This window comes from Monodelphis domestica, chromosome 4 (assembly GCF_027887165.1).
Source record: "Monodelphis domestica isolate mMonDom1 chromosome 4, mMonDom1.pri, whole genome shotgun sequence".
Lineage (NCBI taxonomy): Eukaryota > Metazoa > Chordata > Mammalia > Didelphimorphia > Didelphidae > Monodelphis > Monodelphis domestica.
The window spans coordinates 219,265,580-219,293,171 of NC_077230.1; the positions used below are offsets into that span (position 1 = coordinate 219,265,580).

General features: G+C 34.1%; 1 protein-coding gene across 2 annotated transcripts in view; it reads left to right on the top strand.

Moving 5' to 3' along the window:
* Window positions 1-26,542, top strand: part of LOC100022336 (MOB-like protein phocein) — an 84,040-nt gene extending 57,498 nt beyond the window's left edge. For both annotated transcript variants that reach the window (XM_016433760.2, XM_001369995.5), the window contains 6 exons: window positions 5,360-5,460; window positions 8,632-8,674; window positions 8,888-8,974; window positions 13,021-13,100; window positions 15,144-15,255; window positions 15,388-26,542. In XM_016433760.2, the coding sequence (XP_016289246.1) occupies window positions 5,360-5,460; window positions 8,632-8,674; window positions 8,888-8,974; window positions 13,021-13,100; window positions 15,144-15,255; window positions 15,388-15,519 (555 nt within the window). In that variant the 3' untranslated portion in view covers window positions 15,520-26,542. The remainder of the gene's footprint in view (window positions 1-5,359; window positions 5,461-8,631; window positions 8,675-8,887; window positions 8,975-13,020; window positions 13,101-15,143; window positions 15,256-15,387) is intronic.
* Window positions 26,543-27,592: the final 1,050 nt, after the last annotated feature.

The following is a 27,592-nucleotide window of genomic DNA, read 5'->3' on the forward strand; positions in this document are numbered from 1 at the left end:
CTTTTGACAACTTTTTTCCTTGAAACAGTCCTGGGAAGTGGGTGCTGAGTACCTCCATATTATAGATGAAGATGATTTTTAAGTGGCTGCCCAGAGACACACAGCTAATAAATGTGTGAGATTGGATTTGAGTCCAGTCTTCCTGACTCTGGGCACCAGCATTTCATTTGTAGTGCCAGCTAGCTGCCTCAGTTTATAAAAGAAAAATGAAAATATAGTTAGGATTTTTATGTATTCTGATAATGATTATAAATTTCTGATGAAATGCATTAAAATTTTGATTTAGAATTTAGCCAAGTTTTTAGAAGCAAAAGTTCCATGATCTGGAAATCTCTTTACTTAAGAAGGCATTCCTTCTATTCTTGATGTTTATCTCCTATGGTCAAAGAGCTGTTTTATTTTATGGAATTAACTGAAGCTTGAGGTATATAGAAAATGTAATTATAATTAATTCTTCTTATATTACCTGTTTCATTCATAGCTATTATCTTAGTTGAGAACCTTTAATTCAGATAAATCAAAGGTTCTTTGCCTGGGGTCCACAAATTTGTTTTAATATTTTGATAACTATTTCAGTACAGTTGGTTTCTTCCATAATCCTATTTATTTTAACTTTTTCATTTAAAAGCATTTAGAGAAGAGGTCCATAGTCTTCACCACATAGCCAAAGGAATAGGTCTGAGACATACAAAATTCAAGAACTCTTTACTTCAACTGCATGTGTTATACTATTACATATTCATATTAAGAGTATAAGAAAGGAATGGTCAGTAATGAATAGTCATGCTCAATAGTCATATATTTCCATCCCATTAAACCAGTAAACATTTTTTGAATATCTGTACCATTAAACCAGTAAACATTTATTGAATTTATTGAGCCACCAAGTGTACTTGACACTGTCATAGTCCCCATGAACAACTCTGAGGCTCTAGGCAAGTCACTTAAGTTTTTTGAGTCTCAGTTTTCTTGTCTCCCAAATCTGTAGAATTATACTACAGAGGCACTTTTGTGAGGATTAAATAATATTTAAAAGCACTTTAAACATTAAAATGCTTCCAGCTATTATTTAGAAATTTAAGGCATCACCTTGCAAAGACTTAACATAGGCTTAGAGGAAAAAAAAGGAACAATTTAGATTAACATGACTACTGCCTCTCCCTTATAGCTATACATTTTTCCCCCAATAAGAAAATTTTTGGTTTGTAAATTTTTTTTCAGAAGATTAATATTGGTTGTTTTTCATTCTGTTCAATTGTGTCTGACTTTTTGTGATCCCATGTGAGGTTTTCTTGGCAAAGGTATTAGAGTGCTTTGCCATTTCCTTCTCCAGTTATTTTATAGTTGAGGAAATAGATAGGGTTAGATGACTTGTCCAGGGTCACACAGCTAGTAATGGTCTGTGGCTAGATTTGAACTCGGGTCTTCCTGAATTCAGGCCTTCACTTTCTCACACTGTGCCACCTAGCTGCCTTCTCAGTTGCTACTTGGCCTTGTATCATCTAAAATGATTTATAAAAAGTAATAGAAATATTTTTTAATGTAGAACTATCTTTAGTTTCAGATTGTTACAGTTTCTACACGTGGATGACAAATAATACAGTGTGAAACTAGAGTTCATGAGCAAAGTGCATCTCTATCTCTAGGAGGCTTGCTGTTTTTATAGTAGAAGAAAGGATGATTCAAAGTAACCCTGTATTATAGATTTCTGCTTTTTCACTTTTGATGTGGTGGGCTAATTTACTCCTGCCCTCACTATTGCTCAAAGAAGTAAAAGTAGATTGAACATTAACAGTGAAATAAAACCTCTCTTGGTGAGATGGTGTGATACTTTTTTTTTTTTATATAACCCTTACCTTCAGTATTAGAATCAATACAGGTTCCAAGGCAGAAGAGTGGTAAGGGCTAGGCAATGGGGGTTAAGTGATTTGCCCAGGGTCACACAACTGGGAAGTGTTTGAGGCCAGATTTGAACCTGGGACCTCTCATCTCTAGGCCTGGTTCTCAATCCACTGAGCCACCCAGCTGCCCCCAGTCTGATACTTTTGTGGTTTAATAAAAAAAAATGTCTTTAAGAAAGAGTAATTTATAAGTCTCTTAAAATAGCTATAAATATAAAGACAAAAATTTTTTTTTGAAAATTTTTAGTCAATTTAGAACATTATTTCTTGGTTACAAGAATCATATTCTTTCCCTCCCTCCCCTCCTCCCACCCTTTCCGGTAGCCGATGTGCAATTCCACTGGGTTTTACATGTGTCCTTGATCAGAACCTGTTTCCATGTTGTTGATGTTTGCATTTAGAGTCTATATCTCCAATCGTATCCCCTTCAACCCATGTAATCAAGTAGTTGTTTTTCTTCGATGTTTCTATTCCCAGTTTTTACTCTGAATGTGGATAGTGTTCTTTCTTGTAGATCCCTCCCAAGTTGTTCAGGATCACTGCATTGCCACTAATGGAGAAGTCCATTACATTCAATTGTACCACACTATATCAGTCTCTGTGTATAATGTTCTCCTGCTCTTCACTCTGCATCAATTCCTGGAGGTCATTCCAGTTCACATGGAATTCCTTCAGTTTATATTCCTTTGAGCACAATATTATTCCATCACCAACATATACCACAATTTGTTCAGCCATTCCCCAATTGAAGGGCATCCCCTCATTTTCCAATTTTTGGCCACTACAAAGAGCGCAGCTATGAATATTCTTGTACAAATCTTTTTCCTTATTATCTCTTTGGGGTTATAACCCAGCAATGCTATGACTGGATCAAAGGGCAAGACAGTCTTTTAGTGCTCTTTGGGCATAGTTCCAAATTGTAAAGGCAAAAATTTTTTAAATGATTAGGTTAAATATTTTAAGGACTTAGGCATATCTCTGCTCATAAGTATCAAAGAAACTAATTCATTTTATTAAGATATTAGAAATATTTTGGCACCAAAAAATTTATATTCTTGCATCTAATACTCAAAATTAATGAAAAATGTTAGTGGTACTAGAACTACTACTGCATTTGTCAGGATTCAAAATACATAGCACAGAAATATGTATATTCCCAAATGTAAAACATCTTTAAGGATTTGGCTAGATATGCCATTTGAGATTTTGCCAAATATATATATCTCTTGCAACATGGAAGTAAGGTACTTGAGTAGCAAGGCTCTGGTTACTTAATTTTTTTTTGCTTTCAGCAGGAGGAAACTGGTCTATGTTTAGAAAATAAACAAGCTGCACCGAGTGATAGTTTAGAAAATGATTAGACATAGTTGCATATAGCACATTTTATCTGGTGAAACTTTTTATTTATTTTTTTCCCCAGAAAGTGAGGGCTTTTTATATCTAGTCAAAATTCTTCTAAACCACTAGAACATGGCTTTCTTTGTTTTACTATTCAGTTCAATTTTATGAATATTTATTACTGTTCTAGTCATTGTAAATAAGAAGGTGAAAAATATATTTACCTTACCTCTAGGAAATAAAATCATATATATACATATAATATTAATGTTTTTTCTATTCATTGGATATGATTATATGTTTATCATTCCTGCTTCTGGGAGACTGAGGCTGAGGGATTGCTTGAGTTTGGAAGTTTGTTTATTTAAAGGAATCCTTATCTTCTCTCTTAGAATCAGTACTAAGTTTCCAAAGCAAAAGAGTGGTGAGGGCTAGGCAATTATTGGTAAGTGACTTGCTCAAGGTCACACAGCTATGAAGTGTCTGAGTCCAAATTAGAACCCGGGACTGATTTTGAGAGTTCTGAGGTGCAGTAGGGCTAAAGTCTATGGGTGTTAAGACCAGCACTAATATGGTGAATCCCTCAGGAGCAGAGGGCCACCAGACTGCCTAAGGAGGAGTGAACTGAACCACATCAGGAAAAAACGGCAAATTAAAACCTCTCTGCTGATCAGTATTGGGATCAGACCTGTGAAAAGACATTGAATTGCCAGTCTGCATGAGATAGGAAGACTAGTCTAAATATAAATTTCTTCTTCTTAGAAATTGTCAGATTCTTTATACTTTAGCAGCTTCTATTTATTAATAATTTTTTGACATTTTAAAGTTAATTCAGTTAGTAAACTTGTTTTCAGAAGAACTACCTTAAATGTCTTTATATTAAATAGAATATTATCATACATTATATATTTTTATGAGAGTTTGTGTATATGTTTGCTAAAATGTGTAGTTACAAATCGTAGTACCATAATACTTGAAAGGGAATTCTTTGAGTGTTGACATAGTTAGGAGGCACTTCATGGAAGAAGTGATACCTGACCTAGGCCTGGAAGAATGGGTAGAATTTGTGTAGGAGGAAAGGAGGAGAGACAACAGTATAGGTATGCTGGGAGGGGATGGGTTGAACTAGATGAGCAAAGTAATAGAAGGAAGAATAAGCATAGTATTTATTTGTTTTTGGAGATTCCGTAATGAAAACCATTGTAATTAGATTAAAGTGTTAGGAAGCAATGAGAAATGAAGTGGGATAGGTATAGGGGCATCAGGTTTGAGAGGACTTTGAAGGCCAGACAGAATAGTTTAATTAGGTAGGAATTATGGAGTCACTGAAGGATTTTTAGGAGAATTATGATGATAAAAGTGATGGTTTAGGAAGATACCTGACAATATAGTATGAAAGATGCATTGAAGGAAGGAAGAACAAAGAGTCAGGAAGGTCAGTATAACTGCCCAGTTATATTATTTAAGCTAAGGTGGCTCAGTGGTTGATAGCCAGGCCTAGGGATAAGAGGTTTTGGGTTCAGATTTGACTTCAGACACTTCCTAGCTATGTAACCCTGGGTAAGTCACTTAACCCCCATTGTCTAGCCCTTATTTCTCTTCTGTCTTGGAACCAATACACTAATGATATGGAAGGTAAGGGTTTAAAAAAAAATCTGCAAACTCTAGTTGACTATGGTATTCCATATTCAGGCTTAAACTTTTTTTTTATTTCATTTGAGTAGTGTTTTAAGTCCTTTTTACTTTCATTTGAAGGTGGCCAACAGTGACTTTGTGTACTTTATAATTTCTTACCACCTTCTACCATGTCACATATTCTAAAATTCATGTTCAAATGAAAATGATTTTTAGTTTCATTCCCAGTTCTAGGTCTGAGAAATATATCTCTATATTAGATTTCAATTTCTTTGATAATTCAGCATTTAGAACGTTTTCAAGAATTAGTATTTTTGCATGACAGTGACTGACTTTCGGTTATTATTGATTGTGGACTATACATAAAAGGATTTTAAAATTCTGCCATTCTGAAATGGCAAAATCATATTTAAATGTATATAAAATTTAACATAGGTAATGTGCTATGTTATATTTAAATAACTTTTAGGACTTTTTGTTCATAGTATATTCAACAGAACATAAGGGCAGACTGTTCCAATATTGACAAAATTCTTGAACCACCTGAAGGCCAAGATGAAGGCGTATGGAAATATGAGCATTTAAGGTAGGAAATTACTATTTTTAATTATGACTATTTATTGTTTTTATTTGCCTGACTTCTACTAGTAATTAACTAGCATTAACTATGATACATGTGGCCTGTGTATTTAGAGAATTAAGCCAAATGACAAAATTATTGCCTTTTAGTACTATAGTCTTCTTACTTTGGACATTTACGCTTATCACTATTGTTTAGAACAAGTAAGGCAACTGGAACTTGGCTTGAGAGAAAAAGTTAATAGATTGTTCCAGAACCTGTACTGAAACACTACGTAAGTCTCTGTACTTGATATTTACCTTTTAAAAAATACATTGTTTCAGTTATTTAATCATACCCCATAATTATAGGGAGTTTTAAGTTTCCTCATTTTTGCTTCTTCTTTTTTAAGTACCTATTAACTTTTTTTTTTAAACCCTTACCTTCCATCTTGGAGTCAATACTGTGTATTGGCTCCAAGGCAGAAGAGTGGTAAGGGCTAGGCAATGGGGGTCAAGTGACTTGCCCAGGGTCACACAGCTAGGAAGTGGCTGAGGACTATTAATTTTTTAATAGAATGATTTTTACCATTCTTCATCATTTGACTTTGAGGACTCTGTAAGTTTTTATAGATCATTAAATTTAAGTCTAGGTGGAATTTTGGCTTAAGATATTTATTTTAAAATCTTTCTCAGTGTTCTTTGAGTGAGGAGAGTGAGAGCTATTGAACCAATTCTTTGGGTGGTAGTATGAATGACTCATGAATTTGCTAGGCTTAATTCAAGAATTACTGGCTTTTCAGGTTGTTGCTTGGGCTGGGGAGTTTGGATTAGGAGTTAAAATTAGAGAGTGCTATGAGGCATTTTCTCATTTCTTGTTATGACTAACAGGGGTAGTGTAACTTCCTTTTGGCAAAACAGGTTCTGTATTTGACTGTGATAACTTTAGTATAGACAAAACACCTTATTTCCTGTTGCTATGACTCAATTATTTAGGGTCAGATTTTTTTTCCTAACTTCAAAATACTGCCATTTCAGGAGACTGACACATTTCAGTATTCTGTGCCTGGTTTTCTTGATTAAGTTACTTGATTACAAATTTCCTCATTTTTCTTTTTCAAAAAATGAGTCTACCTTAATCTTTAGAGTTACTGAAAAATGTAGGTTTACCTGGTCATTGTCATGATCCCTTTTTCTAAAATAAGACATTTTGGGGGCAGCTGAGTGGCTGAGTGATTTGAGAGCCAGGCCTAGAGATGGGAGGTCCTAGATTCAAATCTGGCTTCAGATACTTCCTAGCTGTGTGACCTTGGGCAAGGTACCTAACCGCCATTGCCTAGTCCTTACCACTCTTCTGCCTTGAAACCAATATACAAAATTGAGTCTAAGGAGGAAGGTAAAGGTTTAAAAAAAATTTTTTTTAAAAAGGAGGAATTTTGCTATACTCAATTAAATTTCAGTGAACTTTGATTTCATCCATAAAGTTGTGGCAGGTCAGTATCAAAGACTATTTAATTGCCAGTATTCCTCTTAAGAAAAAGGATGCCATTTTGTTTATAGGATTTTTATTTTAGGCCTTATAGAGCTCTAGATTGTGGGGGGGATTTTCTCTTTATTTACTAATAGTTAATTAAAGGTATATATATAATAGATAATATAATATAATAGATAATAATTTTTTTCAATTTTTTTATACATTCAGAAAAGATATCTGAAAAAAGTTTCAAGGGTAATAGCTTTTTGTTTGAATTTAGTACATTGAGATACTGTTTGTTGATAGTTGTTTAACAATATTGTTTTTGCATGATGCTAATAAAGTTTAAGTTACAAATTCTTTTCTAGGAAAGGCGAGTTGAATTCACTGTATTTTATAGCCACAGATTGCCACTCATACTTTCACCATAACTGTTTAGTACAAATAAGCTATTTGGTCATAAGGGGAACCAGGTGAGAGAGGCTGGTTGATATAGAATTCATAAGGGGAACCAGGTGAGAGACAGGTTGGTTGATAGAACTCATGGCCATTGTTGGAAATACATCTCAAAATACATAGTACAAATAGTAGATTAGATATGTACCATTAATGAAATACTATCATCATTATTTTATTATTATAAAGAATTTGGAAAAGAAATAGGGTTAATATCAATTGAATATTTGATCCTTGCTTTTCCTTTTCTTTCTTGGGTTGGCAAGTAGTGTCCCTATGGTAGTATTCCTAACTTTAAAAAAAAGATACTTCTTACTACTGTTTATTTAGTGATACTGTTCTTGCACAGCATGATGAAACTTAAGCTTACTTCTCTTACTAGTTATTTTTTTAAGCTGTGTTGCATTTCTCTTTTGCTTTCCATAATGCTAGCATTACATTTCTAGGGAACCAAAGTTTTTTTTTTTTAACTCTTTTAAAATTTATGATGGGATTGTAGACATTATCTTTTAGTGAGGCAGTGAACTAAAACTCACTAAATAACTGGGTTTTTTTCCTTTTTCTGGGAATAATTAGTTTTTCAGTAGCTGGAAAATAGGATATCTATGTGGCTCATTATTACTTAAATAAAAATTCTTCAGCTACCAGTGTATATATAAAATGACACTCTTATTTTGGTGCATTTTTTTTTTAAACCCATACCTTCCATCTTGGAGTCAATACTGTGTATTGACTCCAAGGCAGAAGAGTGGTAAGGGCTAGGCAATAGGGGTCAAGTGACTTGCCCAGGGTCACACAGCTAGGAAGTGTCTGAGGCCAGATTTGAACCTAGGACCTCCCATCTCTAGGACTGGCTCTCAATTCACTGAACTACCCAGCTGCCCCCAGTGCATTTTTTTAATGACAGTTCATAGATTATAAGTTTTGAGTGGGAAGGGATATTGAAGGTATGGCTTTAGCAAGTTTAAGAGGGAGTATGGTTGTTATTTTTTGACTGTATGTTTTGAACAGTGGCTAAATGGTAAAGGAAATATTTTTACATTGCATAGAAATTTATTTCTTTATGCTTTCTTTTCAATTTTTGTAATATGGAAATTATATTTACTGAGATTACAGGTGAGAATAAATGAGATATATGTGAAAGTTTGAGCTCAAAGGAAATGTGGTATTTGAACTATGGTGATTACTCTATTGTCAAAAGCATAATGTGAAATATTATCTTTGAACAACAAGAGATTATTATTTTTAATTATATATTTGCATTTTCAGGCAATTCTGCCTGGAGCTAAATGGACTTGCAGTCAAACTTCAGGTAATTTTTTTATTTAAAAAATTTTAAGTTTTTATGTTTCAATTGTAATATTTGTAAAAGTGCTTATATTTTTTCCTCTTCGTTTTTTCATCTACTGTGTTTAAAGAAAGTTATACACAATTTAAAATTTCTTTCTTTTGGAATCTTAGAGTTTGATTAATATGCCCTTTTATTATGTTTATATATTGACATTAAGTACAATTATTTTAACAGAGTGAGTGCCATCCAGATACATGTACTCAGATGACAGCAACTGAACAATGGATTTTTCTTTGTGCAGCTCACAAAACTCCAAAAGAGGTGAGAGTTTATTTTGAGAGAATTAAGAGTTATTGAGTATATAGATTTATAATATAGCTCCTTCACTTAAATAAATGGGCAGTGAAATTGTATAAGTATAAGAAGTTAGATACATCTTTAAATGTAACTGCTTACACTCAGTTTAACAAATATTTGTTAAGCACTTAAGAAGTCCAGTGCACAAAGCTAGTGCTGGGAATACAAAGGACAAAAATGATAATCTTGGTTCCCAAGGAGTTTAAATTCTGCTGCTACTTAGTATTCTTTCATCTACCAAGATTACCAAGATTTTGTGTGGATGTCTGTGTAATTTTGATTTGAATCATATTAAGTGTTCTAGAATTGTGTGGTTAGTGAAATTTATAGATGTACTAAATGATAGTTTGCTTTCTGCATACAGTATAATCTGAGTAATCTTTCAGAATCTACAGAAAAAAGTGACATGATGGTTGAACTGAAACTCATGATATCCTCCTTTTATAAGAATAGAATGATTACTAATTGATACTTTACATACTTGTTAAATGAAAAACACTTAAATGAGTAGGTTGAAGAGCATTCTGATATGTTGTGGAATAGTAGTAGGGTCTATTAGCAAAAACAGTGAGTTTTGTAATATTGTGAGAATAATTTTTCTTCATTTTTTTGGCATTGCTGGTATATATATTGAAACCTTCCATATCACAGCTGGGCTTTGCAATGAAAAGTTTGTTCAGAATGATCCTCCATGTTTGTAGGTGCTAATAATTGTTTATTGCATCTTTTTTTTAAACCCATACCTTCTGTTTTAAAAATTGATACTAAGTACTGTTTCTAAGGCAGAAGAGCAGTATGAGGAGGTCAGTGGGGGGTAAGTGACTTGCCTAGGGTCGAATAGCTAGGAGGTGCCTGAGGCTACTTTTGAACCTAGAAACTCAGTCTCTAGGCCTGATTCTATCCACTGAGCTATCTAGCTTCCCTTCTCATTGCATCTTTTTGACAGGAAGATGTTGAAAGGTAAACTTAAGATTTCTCAGTCAGTCATTAATGTTGTCAGCCTTGAGAACTTTAAAGCAAGGGACTTACCTTATTTTACAATTATGTTTGTTTTTAGAAGGAAAGAATTCTTTAAAATGCAACTTTTGAAACACTTATTTTATTGAATAGTTCTAAATTAGGAAGACTGATTTATTTCATGTTGTTGATGTCACATCCTTTGAATTGATGATAAACCTAAAGAAAAAGGAGATTAAATAATTGGCTCATACCTAGATAAACCTACACACAGCAAGCATTGTCTTTGGTAGTATGTAGCTAAAAGCTTTTAGTGAGTCTTGCCACTTAGCCATTCTAGTGATTAGTGATTGCCTTAGATTTTAGAAACAAAATCAAGAAGCTTAGTATATCCTTTGGTAACTAGAAGAGACAAGGTGGTGCAGAGCCAGTTTAAGTTTCACTCTAGATTGAGGGTCTTCAAAAATGGATGTGTTCAACTTGTTGAATGACTGCAAGATCTGAATATCTTAGAAGTGTCATGTCTGGCTTCTTTATTTGTTTCAAAGCTTATTTTATTACAGTGTAAATGAGAACACTACCAATGAGATCCTATAAACAACTAAATCTGTCAGTATTGGAACTCTGCTTGCTGTCCCTCTGAATGGAAGTGTATAGAAAATAGGTGAAAATGAGAGCCCTTTGAAGTTACTGTGTGGTGAACTAGTAGAGGGTAATTTGAAGACCATTATTATTATGTTGTGGAATAACTATGGAGAGGGTCTGCTAACAGAGAACAGTTAAAAAAGAGTAGTTATATAGTTTTAAAAAATCAGAAACCATGTGGGTAACTAACTGTTCTGAAGCAAAGGCTTTACTTTCTAAGAGGATGAGCCAGAGAACAAATGGTGCTAGCTTTGCAAACAGTGACTTCATTGCCAAAGGACAGTTTATGTGTGCACTGTGGAAAAGACTGCTAGTTTGATGAGTTTAGTTATATTCATACTTTCACATTTCTATTACTATTGCAGCAATTATAACTGTGAAGGATGACAGTATATTTGGAAAATGCATATGATTTAAGTAAACATTGGGTATGGTACTCTAGTATGTGTATAGCTCTTGTGGATTTTTTGAGAAGTGAATATTCCTTTGTATGTGAATATGCACACAAATATCTGTTTACCATGGTGCCATATTAAGCAATGTTTAAACAGTTGGTAGTTTCCAAAGAGCAATTTTTAAAAGCACAATTAAGTTAAAAAAAATTTTTTGAACCCTTGTCTTCCATTTTAGAATCAATACTGTGCATTGGTTCTAAGGCAGAAGAGTGGTAAGATCGAGGCAATGGAGATTAAGTGATTTGCCCAGGGTCACACAGCTAGGAAGTGGTCAGATTTGAACCCAGGACCTCCCATCTCTGGGCCTGGCTCTCAGTCTACTGAGCTGCCCCCCACAATTTGCTTTTTAAAATACTATCTCCATTGGATAAACCATAATTATTGCCATTTCCTTTACCATAGTTTGAGTCTTTTCCTTATGCTTTGCATGTTTGGTTCCCTGCTTGATTCTTTTCCCCACCTTTCTTGCTATTTGTTTTTTCCTATTTGCCCTCTGGGAAACTGGAGAACCCTAGGATCATATATCTGAACTTAGAGAACTTAGAGTCAGAGTGCCGGACCCCATTTCTTCTCCCTCCCCTCCCCAGTGCTATGTTCCTCCCACCCCAGAGATCAAGTGCAGTGTTGAACACACCTTTTACTCCAGACAGGGGAGAGAGGAAGCACTCCCATTGGGCTGCTGAGAAGAGGGGCAGGTGAAGAGGTGTGTTTGTGGAGAGGGGGAGGAGAGTGGCCCAAGTGCTCTGCTCCCCTCCAGCTCTGCTGTGCCTGTGGGCTGCTCACCTTACCCACTGTGGGCTCCCATTGGGCTGCTGGGCAGAGGGGGAGGTGATGTCAAATAATATAGTCAGGCATGGTGGAGAGGGGGAGGGGAGCTACTCTGCCCATCCCTCTGCCTTTCTAGTAATGAACTCTAGTGGGGGTGTGTGTGGCCTGCATGCCCACAGAGAACATTCTGCATGCCATCTTTGACACCTTTGCCATAGATTCACTATCACTGGTCTAGTCCATTTCTCTCATCTTACATATGAGATAATTGAGGTCCAAAAATGTTAAGTGACTTGCTCGGGCCACCCAAGTAGAAAGACAACTGCGATTCAAACTTAGGTCCTGTAACTTCAAGTTGAGCTCTTTCTCTTCATCACCATGCTACCTCATTCTGTTCTCAAGGTTTTATTGGTAGTAGCAAGGGTAAAAAAAACTATGAGACAGGAGAGGTTTCATTGTTCCTAATATAATATATACTATACAGAAGTGCTTCTTAGATTATAATATAAAGATTCTTTAGTGCTATAGCCCATAAAAATCCAATAATGTCTGGTGGAATGGGGCAGGAAGGAAAGTTCTGCAAATGGTGTCTAAGGGGTAGGGTTCCAAGGATATATTAGGGAACCATGGGGTGTTAAAGTCAAGGGGATGGGGACAGTAAATTTAGTGAGAGGAGAGATACTTCCAGGCAGTGTGATACACTAAAAAGAAAATTGGACTAGGAGTTAGGAGATCTGAATTATAACTCTGATCTGCCTACTTGATGGCTAAGTCATTTAATATTTCTGGGCCTTGTTTTCCTGTGATTAAGATGTTTTCCTAAGATTCATTTTATCTTTAAAATTCTTTAAGGACAAGTCTTGAGATTGATGTAAAAAAATAGGGGTGAAGAACAAGGAAGTAGAGTTTGTCTTGGAGAAGCTGTCTAATATGGTCTTCTGTTAGCTTATTAAAATCCTATTTACTAAAATAACAGTTCATTTGCATATTTTAATCTGATTTTGCCACCAAGAATTCAACAGATTTTTATTATACCTCTATTTCTATCTAAATTTTGATGGACTTTTCCTATGCATATGTTCTGTTAGGAATAGGAAAAGGCAAGACCTTTGTTATTTGCATAAATATATACAATACTAGAGTTGAAATGTTTGGTGATATCATTTTATACTTTTTCTTTTGTAGTGTCCTGCTATAGACTACACTAGGCACACACTTGATGGTGCTGCATGTCTTCTGAATAGCAATAAATATTTTCCTAGCAGGTAAAAACTCTTAAATATGATGCTATTTAAATTCTTTATTATTTCAAAAAGCTTCTTACTATTTTAATGAATATCAGGTTGCTAATACAATGCATTTTTATTCTGAATTATATTTCTGGCATAATATATTTCAAGTTATTTAGGTTTTGAGATTCAATCGTACATTCAAACCAAAGCAAATAATTACAAAGTAGAGGTGGTATTGGCAACCTATGATTGGCATTCAGACTAATTTTCAGTAACATTACTGCCGTCATACCTTATGTTAGCTGCCTTTGAGGCCTTACCATTAAAAGAGGGGTTTATCATTTTGAGATGTCACTTTGGTTGCTTCAGACTCTGCATTTTAAATTTTGGCTACCCCAATAGAATTGTAAAATCTGAGAAGTTTCATTTCTGGTTCCAAATATAAAAGGGATCGTTAGATATTGCTTTATAGCAGCAAGCCTTTATTGTATTTATGTTCAAGTAGTTGGATTTAACGATTGTTTTAAAAGTGTAATATAATAACAAAAAAGTAAGTATGCATTAATGTAAAATATGTAAAGCCAACAACCTGGAAATTAACTTAAAAGATACTTTCTTTACTTTTTTAATGTGAAATAAAAGAGTAGTTAAGATTCGTGATGCCAGTTTTTATTTGTTTTTGTTTTTAATTGAAAAAAATTTAATTAATTAATTTAGAATATTTTTTCCATGGTTACGTGATTCATGTTCTTTTCCCCACTTTCCCTCTCCCTGTAGCTGATGTGCAATTCCACTGGGTTTTATATGTGTCATTGATCAAGACTTATTTCCATATTATTGATATTTGCACTAGGATGATCTTTTAGAGTCTACATCCCCAATCATATATCTCCATCAACCCATGTGATCAAGCAATTGTTTTTCTTCTGTGTTCCTACTCCCACATTCTTTCTCTGGATGTGGATAGTGTTCTTTCTCATAAGTTACTCAGAATTGTCCTGGATCGTTGCATTGCTGCTAGTAGAGAAGTCCATTGCATTCGATTGTACCACAGTGTATCAGTCTCTGTGTATAATGTTCTCCTGGTTCTACTCCTCTCACTTTGCATCAGTTCCTGGAGATCGTTCCAGTTCACATGGAATTCCTCCAGTTCATTATTCCTTTGAGCACAATAGTATTCCATCACCAACAGATACCACAATTTGTTCAGCCATTCCCCAATCGAAGAGCATCCCCTCCATTTTCCATTTTTTGGCCACTACAAAGAGCGTGGCTATAAATATTTTTGTACAAGTCTTTTTCCTTATGATCTCTTGGGGATATTATAAACCCAGCCAGGGGTATGGCTGGATCAAAGGGCAGACAGTCTTTTTGCACCCTTTGGGCATAGTTACAAATTGCCATGTGATACCAGTTTTTAGAAAGTCATTAAATTTTTTTTTTGAAGAAAAAATCAAATTAATGCTTTTGTTATTAATTACTGAATAGAGAAGACTGTTGAAATCCTAAATGGAATTCTGCATTGATAATTTACTTTTAATACAATACATTAATATCTTAAAACATTTAATGCCTTTATTGCAGAATACTGAATTGTAGTAATTGAGTGAAGTCAAGAGATAACTGAATTGAAAAATCAAAAGCTATGACTACTATTTCTGATGGTTATGAATTAGTTTTGTAATTTGAGGTACATTACTTCAGCAGAATGTGACCCTGGGCAAGTCATTTAACTTCTCAGCGCCCCATCTATTTTTTGAGGGCAGAATGTGGCAGATCTGTTGCTTGTCTACTTTCTTAGCCTGCCTTTTTTTTTTTATCAAAGTCCCCAACAATGATGAAATCATAGATCTGGACCATGCATTTAAGAGCAAAACCTATTATGGTGAACAATTGCTGTGCATTCAGTGAAAAAAATTTCATATATAACATTTTGTGAGGATAAAAAAACTCACAGAACCCTATTTATATCAGATGAGTTCTATGGAATAAAGTTTGGGAAATGCTAGGCAGATGAACTCTGTGGTCCATTCCAGCTCTTTGATTTCATGATTTGTATTTTCTCTATTTTTATAGAGTTAGCATAAAGGAGTCATCTGTAGCCAAACTAGGATCAGTGTGCCGTAGGATTTACAGAATATTTTCACATGCTTATTTTCATCATCGGCAAATATTTGATGAATATGAGGTACGTATATTACTTTATGTTGCTGATAGCTACTTAATTAAATGGTGATAATTTTATGGTGGTGGTGGTATACATTTCTGTTGGTTTTTGTTTTTGGATTACAAATTAAAATATTTTTTCTCCATTCCACAGAATGAAACTTTTTTGTGTCACCGATTTACTAAATTTGTGATGAAATATAATTTGATGTCTAAGGATAACCTGATTGTACCAATTTTGGAAGAGGAAGTGCAGAATTCAGTGTCTGGGGAAAGTGAAGCATGATGAGAATCATACATAAAAATGTACTGAACACATAATTAACATTAATTATGTACTGTATATATCATTTTAGACACTTCAATCATGTATCCATATTATGGCTTCTTTGTTTAGTATAGTTTTGTATCTTGTGTGTTGCCTTTTAAAATGGGAAAGACTTTAAGTTATTCATGAGCTGTATATTCACCAGTGTGGCACTCATGGTTTTTAAATAAGATTAGTATTATCTGTTTATAATGCCTGTTAATAAAAGAATTTACAATTCTGTAAAATTGCTGCTAAACAATCATTGGATCACAGTCCTCATCAGACAAACCTATCAGTAAAAGATGAGTGAGCTCTAGGTTTCATATAAGCCATTTACTAATGAGATAGCAACATTTTTCCTTAGTTTTGTGTCCTAAATTTAGAATACTTTAGGAAATTCATATAATACAGTTCAGACTAAACTATAGCTCATTTTTGAAAAGCTGGTTTTCAAGGTCTCCTTATGAATTTTGACATATATCTATGAAGATTATGTGTATATCCAAATGTAAAAGCAAGTGCAGTGTTAGTAATGCTAAAATATTAATCTTACTCTGCTACACAAAGTATATTCTGGGCCAACATACTTGAAAGCTGTATGTTTTTCTGGATTTACCTTTCTGTAATAGTGGACAAAAGAAGTTTTGCATACATCATGATAATGATGCTAAGGCAAATAAATGCTTCTCCTAATGAAACCCCTTTCATTCCTACCTCTTTCCCTCAGTTCCCTCACCAAAAACAAAGCAAACAAAACAAAACAAAAAACCTTTTCCAGGCTAACATAAATTACTAGTATAAAGGCTTATATGTATCTATATTAATTATCTACAGATTATACCTCATAATAACATTATTACACTACAAGAAAAGTGTACTGGCATAATTTCTTGTTTCTTTTTGTTTGGTGGAATTATTCTAACTAAGTACTTGGAAATTTTTAGTCTTTAAAATAGTTTGGATATTTCTATTAGTAATATTAATCTCATTGTTCATCTAGACAATACTTAGGGCTGAGAAAATAATCTAGCATCTCTACCCCCTTTCAAAAAAAGCTTATATTTGAATTATGTGCACATGTGAGATTATTTGCAATAATTCACAGGATCCATGAGTGCTACTTAATGGTGTTGCACTGGTTGGACCTTTTTAAAATGAAATGCCTTAAGGATAGAACTTCAGATTTGATAATATGAGCAGTGTAACTGAATGCAATCTTTAAAAAAAGCACGTGTCTTAATTTTAACATTGTATATATATATATACATATATATATATATATATATAAGCTTTGAAATATAGGGGTTAAGAGAGTGTAAAAAGAGTGAAGAAAATGTCTAACGATAGACTTTTTGATGGTTTTAAATGCCCGAAAAAGAAAAATATTTTGAATGTAGAAGTTAAGGTTATTTGGAAATAAAAGTGAAATGCATTCATTTTTGTATCACCATTTCTTTCCAATTTGAGGTTAAACCTTATATAATATTGTTATAAAATGTACAATGAGGAAATGTGAGTGTGAGGTATAGAGAGTGTTTATGTAAAGATATTTCCTTTTAAAATCTGTCTTTTGTTCTGATGTACTTGACTGACAGTAGTATATTCTAGTATTCAGTAATTTTTCTTTGAAAATATTTTGTGTCACCTGTGGTTCTATCTTTAAGGAAGTTTTCTTATATGTGTATGAAAAGAATATTAGCTTTGAAATTTTACATTTATATTAATCTCACTGTAAACCAACTGAAGTAGTAAAATTGCTAAATTTGGGGGAAAGGAGTACACTTCTAATAAGTATAATGTATCTGTTTACCTTAGCAAGGGACATCCTAATGAATTTCTGTTGCTTGATTTATCTCTTAGTTATAGTTTTGAACTAATGCAGTAACTAAGAGAGATGACCTAATAACCTATTCACTTCAGAGCATAGCTCACTGCACTGGGGAAATACCTAAGGCTCCTTTTCCATTTATTCCATCTTTCATAAACTGTATGTTGGGAGTTGATCCTAAAAACAAAAACAAAAAACTCAAATCCAAACAAAATCCTGCAACCAGTTTGTTTTGCTTTTGTATTCATTTTAACATCTCATTCATATGTGTTATACTGTGAAGTTGATTTGTTATACTATGTAACCTGACTATAAAAGACCTAAGTGAAAAAATTCCTATCTTTTTCTTCATGTTGTTTACTGGATTTATCTAAAAATGTACATGTACTTAAGAGATGCTTACTCCAAGAGTTTAATGAGCCTGGCCAATCACTGATTTGTATAGCAAGTGTTTTAAGAGGAAAATTTGTGAACTTAAGGCCCTATGTGATAGGAAAATTGAGTTCCAATTTGTCTTTGAATTATGTTGTAAAGGTCAAGAGGTTAAAATTAAATTTCTCACTTTCCATACCAAGCATATTTGGCCATGTGGGTCCCTCCTGTTACCTTCCATTATGACTGAGAAAGCAGATGGCTTCTGATAATTCATGTTTCTAAAAGTGACTCATTCTAGTTCTGTTCATTATTTCTTTTTTCTTATCTAGTTTAAGGTGTTGATTTTTGTGTAGCTAGTAAGGTTTCTCATTTCTGTTCTATAAAATTTACCTAAACTCTCTAGAAATAAGAGGCATCTAATGGAACATTATGATAGAATTACTTTCCCTTTGTTAATTAAGAGTTTTTTAAAAGACTGTCAATACTGATACGTTAAACTGCACAAAAAGTTATTTTTTCAATTTTTTTGTTTGCTTGATTGATAAGAAGTAAATGATAGGTACCTCTTTTCTAAAAAGTTTCATCAGTAACCCTAACTTTTTAAACCAATCTTATTGTTTTGCCCAAATGTGTACAAACTTATGGGCATAATTGTAATTTAGCATTTATTCAGTGGCTTTTCTTAACCACAATTTTGTAAGTGGTCAACATTTAATTTGAGACCTATGGGTGCAGCTAGTTGGCTCGTGAATAGAGAGGACTTGGAGATCTTATGAGTTTTTGGATTTAAATTTGGCCCCAGACATTGTCTGTGTGACCCAGGGCAACTCCTGTTAACCAGCTCTTATCACTCTTCTGCCTTGGGACCAATATACAGTCTTGATTCTAAGATGGAAGGTAAGGGTTTTTTTTTTAAATTTTTTGCGACCTGTGATACATGGTGGTATGAGTTGTTTTTTTTTTAAACATTTTTTCTAGAAATGTTTATGAGGGGACAGCTGGGTAGCTCAGTGGATTGAGAGCCAGGCCTAGAGATGGGAGGTCCAAGGTTCAAATCAGGCCTCAGACACTCACTGTGTGACCCTGGGCAAGTCACTTAACCTCCATTTCCTATTAAAAAAAAAAAGAAATGTTTATGAACTTTTCAGTATATAAATTTCAACGTTAGAAGTATTTCAGTTTTGCAACTACTTGTTGCTGCTGCAAGCTTCTGGGTTTATTTCTACCATGTTGTGTAAACTTTATGTTAAAAGTATTGGCTTTCATTTTTAGTATGACCCTAATTAATAGGTAAACTGATAATATAACTGTATTTGTTGCAATTCTGTTGACTAGTTCATTGAGTTTTCTGAAACATGCCAGTGAGAAAAATCAGATTTATTTAATTGATTATTTACATCAATCAATACCCAGATTATGTTATAAACATGCAATGCTACCAAGTAAATCCACTAGGGGGTACTCACTCCACAAAGTGGAAACATCTTTAAAATTTAGAAAGGGGCACTTACAGTGCTTGGAAACCATGCATCTTATCTTTCTATAATATTTTGTGTCTGCTAACTGTTTATCTTTCCCTCCTTATACACATATGTTTTATATCAAGTGCAAGAACAAACAATGGAGTTGAGTGATCAGAATTTTTATACGTAGTCTGTATTTGCAAAAGATAATTTCATATGTTAAAATTAATTCTATAATCTAAATTTTAGACTCAAGCTTCAAGATTTATGAAAACTATCCCCTTTCAAAACCATTTATATTTTTAAAAACAAGACATATAATTGAATTTTACCATTTTCTAGAGTTCTTTTACAAATGTCAAGAGCCTGTTATGGTATTCCCATGAGTACAGTTGCTTTTTTTTCAAGGTCAAGTGTCATATGAGCAACTTTTACTGTAACTCATATAACTTGAAATCTTTTTTTAAGTCATGGTTACATTATGGTAGTTTGTAATGACAGATTGTTTTAGCCTGGTTTGTAGTTATAGTATAGTATAATAATGGAACTTTTGAAATGGGAATGACTTATTTATAGGAATGTTCATTTCCCCTCATTTACTGATTTAAAGGATTTTTCATTGTTGCTTTAGTAATAGTGCTTTTATGAAAATAAAATAGATATCTTTAGCCACCCTCTTGCCTACCAAATGTGCACTGTCCCGGCACTAAAAGTAGAGAATTAAAAATAGATTGAGATGACAGACTTTCTGAAATTGTTGTAAAATAAGGTGAGAGCATTTCTTTGATGTCTATTTCCTGCTCCCCTAAAAATAAGCTAAGTTTGGGAAGTGAAGAAGGAGAACTATATTTCCTTAAAGCAGAGAGCCAAATTGTTACTTCTGGATATTTGTTTTATGGTTTAGTAAGAATTTAATAGGAATTACGAGAATTTCTAAGGAAGGAAGTTAACTCACTTTTTGCTTGCGTTTAGTTTGCAGATAATACCTTTGGATTTTGAGGATAGAATATTATTTTAATCTCCTTTATCCCTATTACTTTACCTTTTAAGTTTTTAAGTCACTATCTTTGTATAGGTTAAATATTGGCCTTTATTTGATTTTGAAAGACTTCTCAGACCATTCTTGGGTTTAGTCATGGGGGAGGGTAATAAAACCAATTTGTAAATCAAATCTTTATAGAAATGCTTGAAAGTTATAAAAGTGGATTCACATTATGCCTGATGACTTGTAGATGTTGAGCTGGGACTCATGCCTACTTAAGTCCTAAAGAGTTAGCATTAACTCCATGCTGGTGCTAATTTCTAGAACCATGGAGCATCCTAGAGGTTAAACGGCTGTTGCCATCTTTTTCACCTTCTCTTTTTCCTAGTTGCTACTTTGACACAGGGATTGCCCTCATCACCTTCCTTCTAGTAAATCTGTGTTTAACCAAAATCATCCTCCATGTTAATAAAATGTCATTTCATTGATATAAGGAATTCCCTTTGAGGAGACTTCCTTTGTTGTACCAGTGTAGATGATTAATTGCTCTGCAATTTGTAGTCATAGGTTTCTGGGACAAACAAGGTTTAAGTATTTGCCCAGTACACAATGAGTATTTGAGAATCAGAACTTGAACTCAGGCCTTCTCTGGATTTCTAATTCATTGTATCACTGTCTCTCTTTGTTTTATTACTAGTAGAGATTGAGAATAGTTGAATACCTTGCTCTACATGGGTATCATTAATTCATTTCCCTAAATATGTAACATGTTCTTCTTGGCCGTGGGTCCTTGAAATGGATTCTCCTATGAGGAATATTAGCAACTGTTGACATCAGCACTGCTTTTATTTCTTATATATTGTGCTCCTACTTCAGTCTCCCCATTATCTTGCATGTCATTTTCCTAAATTTTATACTTTAAAATAGGCCTTTGGTTTCCTTATCTGTAAAATGAGCAAGTGAAAGTAGATCACTTGTCAAAGGATTTAGAATTGATGAGGAATCTTTGTGATTTTCATAATTTTATTGATGAGGAAACCGATTCAGAGTGTAACATAGAAATACATCCAAGGTAACAGGTAAGAAAAAGAGCCAGTATTTTAACTCAGGTCTTTTGACTCCAAGTCTAGTATTTTCCTATACTACAACCTCCTTTGTTCCCTTCTAGCTTTAACAATGTGATCTATGACTTCTTTCTGTAGGGCACCATGCATTAAATTCCAAATAGTTAGCACTAATTCCCAGATAGCCTCTTTCTGGTCATAATCTAGCCAACTGATGTGTTTACTCAACATCAGAGGGAGATGGTGTAGAAACTGGCATCTGTAGTAGCCCTGAGAGCATGTTGAAAGCAGCAGTAAGAACTCATCCCTTTAGGCTTCTAGGGGATGTTTGGGAGTATTAAAAGATTACAGCCACCTTCTTGGGAGTCTAGAAGTCTTTGGTGTCAAGTAGTGGGGAGTTGAGGCTGACTCTTTGTGTCCCCGACTGATTGCTCTTTCCCTCCAAGTAATTTGTCAATAATAGCTTCCAAATGTAGCTAGTGCTTTACATCATTTCATTACCTAAAGACACCCACTTATAGATTGTATAGATTAGATAGATAGCACTGTCATGTTTACAAAGCACTTTCAAGCTACCTTGTAAGGTTGGTAAACCAACTGAGAATATTCCCATTTAATGAGGAAACTTAAGGCCTAGAAAAGTGATTTACACTAGGTCACACAATATGAGAGAGCTGGAGTTCACACACAAGTGTTTTGACTCCCACGTTTAGTATCCTTTCTTATATAAGCTTTTAAAAAAGTTCTTGTAACTTAGTAGCTAACAAACACTTAAGAACAACAAAAAAAGAGCATTATTTTGAAACCATGTTGTTTTTTTTTTAAGTATATAGTAAGTTTAACAGGATACTTACAAAATTGCCTGGTTGGATTCTTGAACTTATTTGTTATTTTTTTTTTGCTTGTTTTAATTGACCATGTTTGAAAATCTTGTCATTTCCTGTACCTTTTTGCCAAATTGTGGAAGACATGTTTTAGCATCCGTCTTTTGAAATCATGATTGGTTATTGCGCTGATCAGAATTCTGAAGTTTTTCAAGTTTAATGTACTCTCCCCTGAATGTTATAGTTTAGGTTTTAGCTCAAGCAAATTAGGCAAGTTCTAATAAACCATTAATTTAGATAAGGGCCACCACCATGGCAAAACTATAGCAAAACTTCTTGTTATATTCCCAAAACTTCAGAATGGGGAAAAAAAGCTGAAAGAATGTTCATGAGGCTTATAAAACAATGTTCATTTGACTAGTCCTAGTCTTGAAAAGGAACTGACTTTCTGATGTTGATTTGTTTTGAGTTTCTCAGGTTACTATTAGCGAAACATTTCCATTAGGCTATTGCTGTGTTATTGGTAGATGTGTGGTCTAAAATAGTGATTGCTTTGAATGAGTTATTCTATTCAATCTCTCTTCTCAAAATCCCAATTCTAAAAATATACTGTAGTCAGCCAGCCCTGACAGTGAGTGCACTGCTTCCTAGGAATATTTTTGAATTGCTTGTGACCTCTTTTTAGCCACAGGAATTTGTTTAGTATAGTAGTTGCTTTAATACACTAAATAGTAGTGATGTTCATGGATTACTAAAGACCCCTAATTTACTCCCATGGAGTAGTTTATTCCTTATTACAATCTGGGTGATTATAAACATTCTCTTTTCCTACCTTACAATTCTATATAATTATTATTTAAAAATATTTTTCCATGGTTACATGATTCATGTTCCCCCCTTTTCTGGAGCTGACTGGGTTATATATGTTTCACCTTACAATTCTAAATGTAAAACAGGCCAGTCATTAACTGGCTAAATTTCCAGCCTTCACTTAGTTATCACCATCCAGTTTATAAGGATGCCAAAGGCTTCCTAATGTTATTCTTATCAGAACCTCCTCAGATTCATATTAACCTGATGGGATTCCTCATGTTGGACCTAAACAGGTTTCTTTAAGCTATGACTTAATATTGCATTATTGTCATTTTTGGAATTTCCTTTCTTCCCTGAAGTCTTTCTGGAGATAAATATGCAGAGTAGTTCAAATGCAAAGTGTAAAGACTCAAATGATCACCCTCAAAACTATACAGAAAACTTGTATTTTTTTAAGATTGAAAAGTGAATTAAAAAATAAAAGATTAAAAAAAGGAATTTGGGAAGTTTGGTCAGTTGATACTTTTGGGTTTTGCTGGTCTAAGGAAATCTGTGACTGAAGTGGACTAAAATTCAATATACAGTAGATCGCTTCAGATTGAATAGTGCTTTAGGGATCTGTGATTTTGTCAGCTTGAGTATTCTGCCTGCTTGAAGCAGTTTGTAACCCCATCTACATTTCAGTAAATTGTCTTTGTGGATTTCTATAGCCAAAGCAATTAATTGCCCAGTAATCAACTTAAATGTAAGCTCCTTCTTGTGCTTCTCACATGCAAGATATATACACTTTCCAGTTTGATGTGTAGGACTTGTCAGAATTATTGGCTAGCAAGTCTTTGAGACCCCAGAATTTGCTGCTTTCTCAACCATGATGCATCAGAGTAGCACTTTAGTGGAGGGAGTTGAACCATATCAGAACATCAAGGATTAAGAGCTGTAAGAGATCTTCAAGATAATCTAGTCCAAACCTCTCATCTTATGGATGAAGGAACTGAACCAGAGTCAATAAATGAGTTGTTCATGGTCATCCAGGTAATCAAGTAGCAGATCTGGGGTCATGAAATAGAGAAAAAATTAAATGCTTTAAAATGCAGAATTAGAAGCATCTTTTTAGTATGCAAGTGATATACGTAGTATTAATTTTTCAGTGCCCCTTAAAACAAGCCTTTGTTTGGATAGGATCACATTTTACATGCCTCATCAGGAAAGAGGAATGAAGTATTTTTAAACTTAACATTTTTTCCAATAACAATAATAGCATTTTTAGAGCACTTTTAAGATTTGCAAAGTGCTTTACAAAGAATTCATTTTTATCTTCACAACAACTCTGGAAGGTAGGTGCTATTATTATCCCTGTTTTACAGATGAGAAAACAGACAGACAAGTGAGTTGCCCAAGGTTACATGTAGTTGATAAGTTTCTGAGTCTGGATTGACAGGTTTTCCTGATTCTCATCCAGCAATCTGTCCACTGTGACATTTTTTTTCTCCTACTCCCTAACCCATCAGAGTGGGAAAAACCCCATGTAACAAATAGACAGTCAAACAAAACAAATTTCTTTATTGACCTTATCCAAAAATGTCTTGTCTTGTTTTGCAAATATTTGGTCTATCATCTCTTTGTCAGGAGATGGGTAGTATTCTTCATCATTAGTCCTCTAGAATTTTGACTTATTACATTGATCAAAGTTCTTAAATCTTTTCAAAGCTGTCACTTTTACAATATTAACTATTATTCTCTTGTTGCTCACTTCACTTGGCATGGGCTTATATAAGTCTTCCCAGGTTTCTCTAAAAGTATCCTCTGGTGGGGGGGAGAGGAGGAGAGTGGCTTAGGGGATTGAGAGTCAGGCCTAGAGATACTTCCTAGCTGTGTGACCCTGGGAAAGCCACTTAACCCACATTGTCTAGCCCTTACTGTTCTTCTGCCTTGGTACCAATACATTGTATTGATCCTAAGATGGAAGGGAAGGGCTTAAAACAAATAGAAAGAAAGTAGATAAATAGACAAATAAATAAAAGTATCCCCTCTGACATTTCTTACAAGCCAGTAATATATCATTCATTCATATACCACAATTTGTTCAGCCATTTCCCAGTTGAGTGTCCTCTTAGTTTCCAGTTCCTTATTACTTCAAAAGAACCTCTACAAATTTTTGTAGACATAGCACCTTTTCCTTTTTCTTTAGTTTTCTAGGTCAAATGGCATGCAGTTTATTTCTATTCATTATTTTAATTTTATTGTAGACCTTTACTTTCTTTCTTGGAATCAATATTGAGTATTGGTTCCAAGGCAGAAGAGGGGTATGCAGTTTATTTCATAACTTTAGGGACATTGTGCCAATTGCTTTCCAAAGTAGTTTTCTAGAATGACTTGACCAGTTCACAACTTCACCAATAAGGTATTAATGTACCTGTTTTCCCATAGTCCTTCCACCATATTCCTTTTTTTTTTTTGGTCAACTTTACCAATCTGATGGGCATGAAGTAGAACTTGAATGAGATATTTTGAACAAAAAAATCTAAAGCTTACAATTTTTTACATGAACTGATGAAGAATGAAGTAAGCAATGCCAGTGGAACAATTTACCCATGAACCCCAATAATAATAGGAAAGCAAAAGAACTCCAATGCAGCAATGAATTTTGATTTGAGAAAACATGATGAAATCTGCTTTCCACCTCTCAGTAGTGAGATTCTGAACCAGAGGTGCACATTGAGTCATACATTTTCAGACATGGCTAATGTATTTATTTCAGTTAATGGATTTTGGACAACATATTTGTACAAGAGAAGGTCCTATGGTGGAGGGAAAGGAGAATCGTTGGAAACTGACAATTACAGAAAAAAGAAAAGCATCAATAAAACAATCCTTTAGGTATTTAAAATCCCAGGGGCAAGGTAGGATATATGTTAAAAAATTTTTTGGTGACGTTCTGTTGATTTTATATCAAAACTATTTTTAAAAATTCCTCTCCTGAACCTAAATGAGCCCTTTTATATTACAAAATCAAATTGATTAAAACCAACAGACATTGGGAGTATGAAGATATTATACTGGTAGCTTTCTTCCTTTCTACCAAAGGAAGAGTAATGAGTAGGAAATGCATTTTTGAAAGTACCTTGATCAGGACAGTCATGGTTTCCTGGGAGTCAGAATTTAGAAAAATGACAAAATGATAAAAAGTTTTAAGTTTGTGTTCCCATAAGTGAAATCGTGTTAGAATACCAGATAAGAAATTTACCTGTAGACCCTGGATTTCTCCTCAGATAGTACTTTGGCCACTTGAATGAAACACCCTAAAATGTAAAGATTGACTATAAAGTAAGTATAACATATGATATAGGTAGAATCCTGTTTTAAGAAATTCCATTGACATCAGTCTAATACCGAAAGCTTATTTTTCCAATCATGGCTACTAAATAACTTTTGGTTATGTGGATATGACATATTCTGATGCCAACTTCCTTAAACTAAATGTATCCACAAGTACCTGTTCACTTAGCAATCAATCTGTTTAATGATGATTTTTTTTCTTTTAGTGATGGACTAATGTATAGTAACTATTTTGAATCTGTATTCATATTCAATATGTACAGTGTTCAATATGTGTTTTTAAAAAATAAAGCTGGACTTTTTTTTTTAGAAGATGTGTGTGTGTGTGTGTGATTTTTTTTTTGAAATATAAATGGGAAAATGAAAAATTCTTCTTGACTATTGATAGATAGGTACCAGCCTTTCTAATCTCAGAGTTAGGCATCTTGCCATTTTCTTTTAATGAAAGACTGGAGAGAGGCTTAAAAGGAATATAATCTTAATAATCACTAATTCAAGGGAGGGAGATCTTATAGAACAGTAGGAAAGATTCTAGGATTATAGATTTTAGAATTAGAAAAGCATATAGAGGTCATCTAGTTTACCTTCTTTATTTCACTGATGAGAAAACTGAGGCCCAGAAAGATTAGGTGCATAGGTAGTATGGCAGAACTGGGATCTAAATCTGTTTCTGGCCAAGAGCATCTTCTGAGCATTTCTGTGACTTTCTTGGGATATATGCCCAGTAGTGGTATTTTAGGTTCAAGGGGTATGGATAGTTTAGTAAATTTTTTTGCCTAATTCCAGACTGATATCTAAAAAGTTTGTACCAATTCATGCTTTTCTGGCTCAATTTCTACTAAGCCATACTGTCTTTTAAGACACCAGAGGGGGCAGTTGGATGACTCAGTGGATTGAGAGCCAGGACTAGAGATGGGAAGTTCCAGGTTCAAATAATGGCCTCAGACACTTCCTAGCTGTGTGACCCTGGGCAAGTCACTTGACCCCCATTGCCCAGCCCTTACCTCTTTTCTGCTTTGGAACCAATACACAGTGTTGATTCTAAGACAGAAGGTGAGGGTTAAAAAAAAAAAAGACACCAAACTGAGTGCCAATAGCCAGAAAGAATTCTTAAAAAAACAAAAAACAAAACAAAAAACCACCTAGGCTCTATAACTGATTTTATTCATTTTACTTTTTATTAAGAATGTCCTCTTGCACTGAAATAGAGGCAAATAGCAGAGTATGTCTTTCCTCTCTAGTACCATTGCTTTAGAACACCTCTCTCCTATAACATTGGCCCCACTTGGGCTTGTTGGCAAATGCAATAGATAATGATGTTTATGTAAGCAAATAAAAAAGCCAATAAGCAACATAGTGCTTCC